General features: G+C 43.2%; 1 protein-coding gene across 1 annotated transcript; it reads left to right on the top strand.

Moving 5' to 3' along the window:
• Nucleotides 1–429: 429 nt before the first annotated feature.
• LOC123793051 (uncharacterized) lies at nt 430–5057 on the top strand. The gene is given in 4 exon segments (XM_087853952.1): nt 430–539; nt 2247–2644; nt 2646–3252; nt 3255–5057. Coding segments are annotated over 3 exon segments (1191 nt in total). The 5' UTR covers nt 430–539; nt 2247–2323; the 3' UTR covers nt 3518–5057.
• The last annotated feature ends 4078 nt before the right edge of the window (nt 5058–9135 follow it).

The following is a 9135-nucleotide window of genomic DNA, read 5'->3' as shown; positions in this document are numbered from 1 at the left end:
TCACAATAATTCCTTAGTGTTATCTACTCTGCCCGATGGTCTCATATTGCTTGTTACCGAAGGACCGTAGAGTCCTCTACCGTCTGTACATTTTTTATACTGTCCTTCCCCCCAGGGCCTGTGCGGTCCGGCGCCGCGAGGCCGCAGGCTGAGCACGCCTGTGTTCCGAAGCAGAAAGCTGCCGGCACCCCGAACCCAGGACCCACGCTTCCGCAGCGACTACTGGCGCGGGACGAGGTAACCGGCGGCGGCGGTAACCATGGAGATTCCGGTGTGCGGTCCTGATTGGCTGAGACACTCCGGGCCCCACCTCTTCCGTTCAGCCCAGCGGGAGGGGTACGGAGAGGCCGAGATTTCCCGGGGACTTCTGGGAAAAGGAAAGTCCTTGAGAAAGGAAGCGGAAGTGACGCACCCCGAGGCATTCTGGGAGTGGCAGTTCGTCGTCGGGTGCTTTCGGATACTGCGGCCCAGTAGCCCGGGAGTTGCGGGTTGGTCGCCGCCGTCCCGGGAGGGCTGAGTGGAACCTGGTTTCTCGTGAGGTCGGTGCGGCACGGGGACGCAGCGCAGAGAGCCCGGCCCTGCTCTCGTACCTGCGCTCCGGCCGGGAGCCGCGGGCTCTCCGAGCTGTGGCCGGTCGGGAGCGGGACCCCCGCGTCCCTCGGAGGCCGCGAAGGGCCGCAGCACCCCCAGCGCGGAGGAAGTGGGAGGCGGAAGGAGAAAAGAGCTCTTAGAGGGGCGCCTGAACGGAGCCCGCGTCTCCGTGCTGTCCGCGACGGCAGCTTGGGTGCGGCGGGCCAGATTTAAATCTAGGGCCTGCCCCCCGCGGCCCCCAGCTGGCGAATCTCTGCTAAAATGTTTGCTTGGAGACCCCAAATTTGACTTGAAACCGTTGTGTCTGTGGAGGGTTTGTGGAGGACTTGCCTTTCTCCTTACCCGGTAACTCACACCTTTGCAAGGTTTTCTTAACACTTGCTGAAAATTGGAGTAGGTAGATGTTTGTTTAGTTAAGGAAGCGAAGTAGTGGCTTCCGCAATTTAAGTGACTGCTCATTTGCGATTCTGAGAGGGTTCTTCTATTTGTTAAAAAGGAAAGAGGAACGTTCTGCATTGCCTTCCCTCAGCATTTCTCTTTGTACCAGAACATCTCCGGCTTGTTAGTATTTCCACCCAAACGTTGACTCTGATCTGAGACCACTTTAGAAGACCGCGCTGCCTTTCCCAGACACTCCAGTAACACCTCTCTCCAAGTCTCCCGGTGTGTCTTCTCTGGTGTCTGTTTTTTCTTCTCTGTTGCCTGGAGCATTCGGTAAGTCTTTGCCCTCCAACAGAAGGACTGTTGGGAGACTCAGATTAAATGCTTTAAAAGTTGGTAGTACTGGGCTCTAGAAATGTCAAAATATTACATTTAAGTAACAACAGTATTGACTTTGTTGTATATTCCACCCCCCCCCTCCCATGAGCAAGACTCTCAGTTTCTAAAATTAGTCTTTGCCCAGGACAGTGTTTTGGAGATCCTGTGAGATATTGAGGTCTCTGGGGCGCTCGTTCGGGTGAGGGATAAATCTGTATGTGCGACTTAAGGGTGATCGTTCAGGAGGAGTGGAATCTTCACAGTGTTGTCCAGGGAGCTCTCCTTAATGCCTTAAATTCCGCTATTCCGGTGTTCAGCTTTTCGACCTATTCATTGGCTACTCCTTTCTGCATTGCTTTTCCAGGTGCTGTTTTTACATTCCTCAGTAGCTTCTCTCTATGGCCTGTCACTCTGGCATTTCTTCTTGTTGCTCATTTTTCTGCTATTGCTGTGTGTCACCTTCATTATTTGGGTATGACTGGGTACTTGTCCATTCTGTCATTTAAGTTCTGTTTAGCCTCTAGATTACTCTGGTAGTGTAGTGGGCAAAGCCTAAGTTCTATTTCTCACTGTCCTATTAATAATCTCTGTATCTTTAAATGACATAATCTCTGCAGTTCTAAACTTGTTCATCTTTGAAATGAGGTTAAACCTTTATATCCTTAAAGCATTTTTTCCAGCTTTAAGAGTCTTTGTAACAATTCCAGTCGGGCCATTCTCTTTCCTACCACTCCTACCTCTACTTATCTCTACTCCACTGACTCTTATTATTTTCCCAGATTATGAGAGTGTGTATTCTAATATGCATTTGTTTTAGTAAAGTTGTTTTCTTTCTCCTGAGTGGTGTTTCCCTTATCCCAACACAGACAACATATTGTAATTTTTATTCTTTTCAGATTTGAAGGCCAGAGCAGTTACCACAGAGAAGACCATTAGAATATACTTATGAGTGGGCAGCTCCATCACTGTCATCATGGAAAGCCTCAGAAGGGATGCGTCCCAAGAATATTTATTTGAAGAAGTCTGTGAATGTGGGGCCAGAGTAGAAAAGCAAAGGGAAGAGTCTGTAAGCAACCTTTCAAACAAATGCCTTGCTGAAAATACTGTTTTTCAGCAAGTGGTAGTTGCCCATGAGGAAATAGCCTTTCAGGAAATTGGGCATAATTTCAGTGAATTTGGGAGAAGATTTGATCTAAAGTCTAAACTTATTCCACAGCCTATTACTCATTTAGAAGAAAAATCACTTATATTTGATCCATTTGGGAAAAGTATCAAATGGAACTTGTCTTCAGTGAAAAGACAAAAGAAATTCTAAAAAGAAAACTTATAACTGTAGTGAATGTGGAAAAAATTTCAGTGACCGTTCAAACTTTTTCCGTCATCAGAGAATTCATACTGGTGAGAAACCTTATAAATGTGACGTCTGTGGAAAAGCATTTAGTCAGAGTTCATCTCTTACTGAACATCAGAGAACTCATACTGGAGAAAAACCCTATAAATGTAAAGTCTGTGGAAAAGCGTTCACTGTAAATTCATCTCTTACTCAACACCAGAGAATTCATACTGGGGAAAAACCTTATAAATGTGATGAATGTGGGAAAGCCTTCAGTGACTACTCATCATTTATTCAACATCAAAGAATTCATAGTGGAGAGAAACCCTATGAATGTATTGTTTGTGGGAAGTCCTTCACTGATACCTCATCTCTTACACAACATCAGAGAATTCACACTGGAGTGAAACCCTATAAATGTAAGGATTGTGGGAAGGCATTCAGAAGAAGTACACACCTTACCCAGCATCAGAGAACTCATACTGGGGAAAAGCCTTATAAATGTAATGAATGTGGAAAAGCTTTCACTGCCCAACCAACTTTTACCCAACATCAAAGGATTCACACTGGGAAAAACCGTATACATGCTGTGAATGTGGGAAAGGCTTCCCTGGAAACTCATCCCTTACTAAACATCAGCAAATTCATACTGGAGAGAAACCCTATGAATGTAATGAATGTGGTAAAGCTTTTAGCCAGAGCATTCATGTTATTCAACATCAGAAAATTCATACTGGAGAGAAGCCCTTTAAATGTAATAAATGTGGAAAAGCATTTGGTAACAGCTCAGTCCTGATCAGACACCAGCAGCTCCACATTTTAGAGTTATGCTAATGATGTTATAATTTCATAGACTACTTCATCCTTTCATGACCTACTCTTACTTTTTGATCATAGGTCTCTTACCATGTTGCCCACTCCTCTGTTTAAAGTTATAATGTATAGGAAGGTTGTACTCCTGGGAGAAAGTAAAACATTACATACTATTTCTAATTTCAGTCCTCACACCAAAGCTGTTGTAAACAGCAGTTTCAATAGAGTATAGCAACTTCCATATATCTGTCTGGGAGCTGTGTGGTTGATACTGCCATCTCCCTGGGAGTCTCCTCTAAGTCTTAATCCATTTTATAAAACACCTAAAATGAAAGGCTGTTTTCTGTCACCAGAGGCTTCCGAATCAAATTCAGGTCCTAATTTATCTTTTATTTCAGGGATTCCTCAATGTTAAAACAATTATGGGAGTCTTTAATATATTCAGCCATATTTCCCAGATACACTGGCCCAAAGTGCCATTGGTTCGTCAGTCCGAGATGAAATATGAATAACAGAATACAGTGTCATGGGAATTGTTCCACAGTGGCAATTTGGTTTATTTATCCACCGTTCTTTCACCCTGATCATCTAAAAGATTGGACCACTGAGAAAGTTCATTGGTCTTTTAGGACTCCAAAACAAGTCTTAACGACTGCCTGCATCTTCCAGTCTTCCAGAATCCACTGTATTTTCCATACATGCCTTTCTGTTCAAGGGTGACCTTACCATTCATTTATGTTCAATCCTGCCATCATGCATTAGTCAGAGATTAAGAAATTTATCATTCATACACATTTCAACTCAGCATCAAGTTGGCTGACTTGGATTCTTGTTAGACTGGGTCCAAAGCTCAAACCTGGGATCTAGTTTCCCACTTCTAGACTCTGTAACTCATAGTGGCTTTTCATCACTGGTAATCAACCTACCCTCTGCCTTGGTACATTCTTGGGGCAGAATTCAAGGTAGAAATGGCATTAAAAACCATTGTTCCTCAGCATGAGCAGAAAAAGCCCAAGTGGAACTGGGAACTAGCTACCTTCAAAATATCATTAGGCCTTTAGACTCACTGTTGGGGCAGTTGCTACCTAAACTAGTTGTGCTGACCTATTTTGTACTTTGGGAACCTGTTTTGCTTGACTGTATCCTCATTTGGTATTTACCACTTCTACTTCAGTCTTACTTTCTGGTCATTTTGTGTCTGGTTCCTCCTATTGATTTTCCATTCTTAGTTAATGGAAATTAACTAAGTCTTAATCTTAGGTGTGTTCCCAGTAGATATTGCTATTAGATTTCTAGCTATTCTCTGGCCTCTAACCGTTAATATTTTCAACATGACTCCTTCTTAGTGTTTTTTTTATTGCCCTAGTTTGCCCTTATGATTCCTCAACACTATACCTCGATTATAGTCCTTGTTACATTGTATTAGAGTTGGGTGCCTGTCTTAGTAGACTGTAAGCCCCTTTGAAGGGCAGGGACCTGGTTTAATTCATCTTTGTATCTGGGCTCCAGCAGCCTGAATGACCCAGAGTTGCTGCTCAATAAAACCTTTTTGAATATATGATATACATTCCTAGTCACCATTTCCACAACCCAAATGAACACATTTTTACTGGAAAGTTCTGATGTTGTAGAAGCTCCTTGGGCCACGTGTCTGTGCATATCTTGGCTGTCTGTGCGTACTTTGTATGGTATGTCTATGAGATACGTCAGTGTGCAGTAGTATAATACAATGGTTCAGAGCTTGGGGTCTGAAGTCAAAATGGTGAGGTCTGAGGCTCATTGCTGGCATTTACAGGTGGCTCATGGTACTTCCTTACACTTTGGTTTCCTGATTTATGTAATTGGGATAACTGTATATACCTTATAGGATTGTATTACATGAAGTAATGCATTTAAAGAACTCAGCACAGTGCCCATTCCATAGGAATTATCAGCTTGTCTTGTTTGGACCCTGTATACCTTCTTGGTGACTGATCTGTGTCCTAGTCTAGATCCAGAATATCAACTGATCTCTCTCTTTTCCATTCTCAATATTCTCCCTTCTCTCTATGGTATATTGTCATTACTGACAAAGGAATGTTGATGTCTCCAATTGTAATCATTGATTTATATATTTCTCCTTTCAGTTCTGGGAGTTTCTGTCTCATACGGTTTGACAGTTTTGTTACACACATATACATTTAGATTGTTATGCCTTCTTGGAAGACTGACCCTCTTATTATTTAGTGCCCCTTATCTCTTAATGTCTTCCTTGTTCTGAATATCTGCTTTGTCTGAAATTAATAGATTTATGCCAGCTTATTTTTTGGTTAGTGTTAGCATGGTAGATCTTTCTCCATCCCTTTACTTATAACTATGAATTGTTGTGTTTAATGTGGATTCCTTGTAGTTCACGATGTTGGATCGTATTCCTTTATCCATTTTCACAATCTCTGTTTTTTAATTGGTGTATTTAAAGATATTATTGATCTAATCAGATTAATATGTATCATATTTGTTACTGATGTCCATTCTTTGCAGTTCTGTGATTCCATCTTTTTTTTGCCTTCTCTAGTTTTTTTTTTTTTTAAGATTTTATTTATTTGAAAGAGAGAGAAAGATAGTGAGAGAGAGCACAAGCGGGGGGTGGGGAGAGAAAGAAGCAGGCTTCCCACCAAGCAGGGAGCCCGATGTGGGGCTCGATCCCAGAACCCTGGGATCATGACCTGAGCCAAAGGCAGACACTTAACCAACTGAGCCACCCAGGTGCCTCTGCCTTCTCTAGTTTTAATTGAGCATTTAATGAGTCCATTTTATCCCTCCCTTAAATGTCTTTTATTTTATTTTTAAACATTTACTTATTTTAAGAGAGAGGGAGTGTGAGCCGGGATGGGGGAGGGGAAGGGACAGAGAGAGACTCTTGAGCAGACTCCACGCTGAGCCTGGAGCCTGACACGGGGCTTGATCCCAGGACCCTAAGATCATGACCTGAGCCAAAATCAAGAGTTGGCCGCCCAGCCAAATGAGTCACCCAGGCATTCTTTCCCTTTAAATGTCTTTAAAAAATATTTTAGTGGTTGCCTGTGAACTTGCAATATACATTTTAAACGAAGCCCACCTTTAAATGAAACGATACTATGTGACATGGAGTGCAGGTACCTTATACCAGAGTTTTCCACCCCTTGTGGCATTGCTCTCCTGCATTTTACAGATGCTGTAATCACCCAACTTATTGCTGTCACTGACCCTACAAATAAGCAGTTTGAGATTAACACCAACAAATAACAGATTCTTTTACCTTCACTTAGTTTCTGCATTGGTGTTCTTCATTTCTTAGGGAGATCTAAATTTCTGAAGTAAATAAGAACTCTTTTAATACTTTTTAGGACAGGTCTGCTGGCAACTAATGACATCAGTTTTTGTCTGAGACAGTGTTTCTCGATCACTTTTGAAGGATAATTTCACTGTATATGGTTTTCCTTTCAACACATTACATATTTCATTCCACTATCTTCTTGCTCACTTGCATGGTTTCTGATGAGAAGTCCACTGTAATTCTTGTCTTTATTCCTGCATAGGTGTGTTGTATTTCTCTGGCTTCTTTCAAGATTTTCTCTTTGTCTTTTTAAAATATTATTATGATATACCTATAATTGTTGTGCTTGGTGTTTATCCTCATTCTCTGAGTTTCCTGGACATATGGTTTGGTGTTTGTTGTTCGTCTTGGAAAGTTCTTAGCTATTATTACTTCAAATATTTATTCTGTTCCGTTTTCTCTTTCTCCTGCTATTCCAAGTCCATGTATAGTTAATTTTTTCATGTTGGTCCACAGTTTTTGGGCGTTCTGGATTTCTTTTTTTATTTCTCATTGTATTTCAGCTTGGGAATTTCTGTTGACATATTTTCCAACTGTTTTGATTCTTTCCTTGGCCAAGTTGAGTATCCTGATGAGCCTGTTGCAAGATGTCTTCATTTCTGTTAGTGCATTTTTTCATTTCTAGCAAATATTTTTGATATTTTTCAGAGGTTGCAGGACTCTATTTACAGTACCCATCTTTTCTTGCACATTAATTTTTCCAGCAGAGCTCTTAACATATTAATCTTAGTTATTTTAAATTTCCTTTCTGATAATGGCAATATCTGCTTTTTATCTGCGTCTGGTTCTTTTAGTGCCTTGTCCCTTCACAGTGTGTTTTTACCTTTTGGCATGTCTGTGGTGTCCTTATTTTTGTCCCTTGTTTATAGGTTTTTCTAGAGTGTGTGTCCTAGAGCTATTTTATTTGCAATCCACTGTTAGTATATTGGAGCCCTGTTGGTGTGGTGGTAAGCTACAGGAGAGGGTGAGGCTGAGGGCAAGGGTTAGGGTTAGGGTTAGGGCTTAGGATTGGGATCAGGGTCAAGTTCAGGGTTGGGTGCAGGGCCAGGGTTAGGGTTAGGTTTACAGCTAGGGTTAGGGAATCCAGACTATCTTTCAAGAAGAGAAATCCAGGGTTATTGATTGCTGTAGCAGCTGGGGACCCCATGAGGCTGCCAGTCCAAATATAGTCTGACCTTGTAAGTCTGTAGTCGCTGGGGCATATACCTCGACCCTCTGGGGTATATACAGGTTGGTTTGAGACTAGCCCTGGTTCCACATACTTGTAGGCTGCTGGGTACCCTTAGTGAGCCAAAGCAGTTTGTAGAGATGTGTAAGAGATCAATGGACCTGGAACAGGGCAGCGGTAGGGAGAGGCCATATTCCAGGAACAGGCTATTTGGTACACCTGCTGTCTGCCTAATTCCAGACTCACCTACTCAAATAGTACATATTGTCTCTGAAGGAAGAGCCAGAGGAAACTGCATGGCCTTGCCATTATGGGGCTCCTTAGACTTGCTGGGGTATCTTCCAATAGAACTGCTGGGAGTATTGATTTCTGTGCAAGTCAGGATCCCCAGCATGCAGTCAGTCCAAATGTGCCACCGTAGAGTGATTTTCAGGGTGCGCTCCCTACTTTCAAAAGGTCATACACTTTGTTGTGATAGACCAAACTCCATTGGCTTGTAGGGCCCTGGGCACGCAAGGCTGGTTGGTCAGTGCATACTGCACACACGCACGTCCCACACAGTTTGATTTAGCCAGGAATCCTTAGAGCGAGAAGTTCAGGAGAAGCCTGGTCTCAGGAGCAGACTGCTGAGGGTATGCAGAGTCCACCCATTTTCAAGCCTGAACCAACACAAATATACCTATTTCCTTTGAAGCTGAGCTGGAGGAGAGTGGACCTCCTTGCTGGGGTGCAGCTGGATTGACTGGTTTTGTTAACTTCCTGAGAGACACCCGGGGGTGGGGGTGGGGTGGGAGCCTTGAGCGCTGAAGACGCTGGGGATTTAAACAGGCAGCCAGGCCAAATTGGGACTGATTTTCATGAGTTTAAAGCTGCTGCCACAGAAATATTTGCAGGGTTTTGATCCCTATGGTCAGGTGGCTAGGCAGGTTGTTTTGGGACCTACTGGCCCTCCACAGGCCTGGAAGGCCTCAGCTGCCCGTGGCAGGCTGATGAGATGCATACTGCGTATACACAAGCTACAGAGGTCCAGGTAGCAACCTGGAATGGGGCAAGTATCTTGAGAAGCTGGGTCTCAGGAGTGGGCTGTTGGGGGTACAAGACACCTGCCTATTCCAA

The sequence above is a fragment of the Ursus americanus genome, chromosome 23 (genome assembly GCF_024610735.1).
Source record: "Ursus americanus isolate L20-20 chromosome 23, mUrsAme1.1.p, whole genome shotgun sequence".
Classification (NCBI taxonomy): Eukaryota; Metazoa; Chordata; class Mammalia; order Carnivora; family Ursidae; genus Ursus; species Ursus americanus.
Note: the sequence above shows the minus strand (reverse complement) of the source record. Positions and strands in the feature narration are given on the sequence as shown.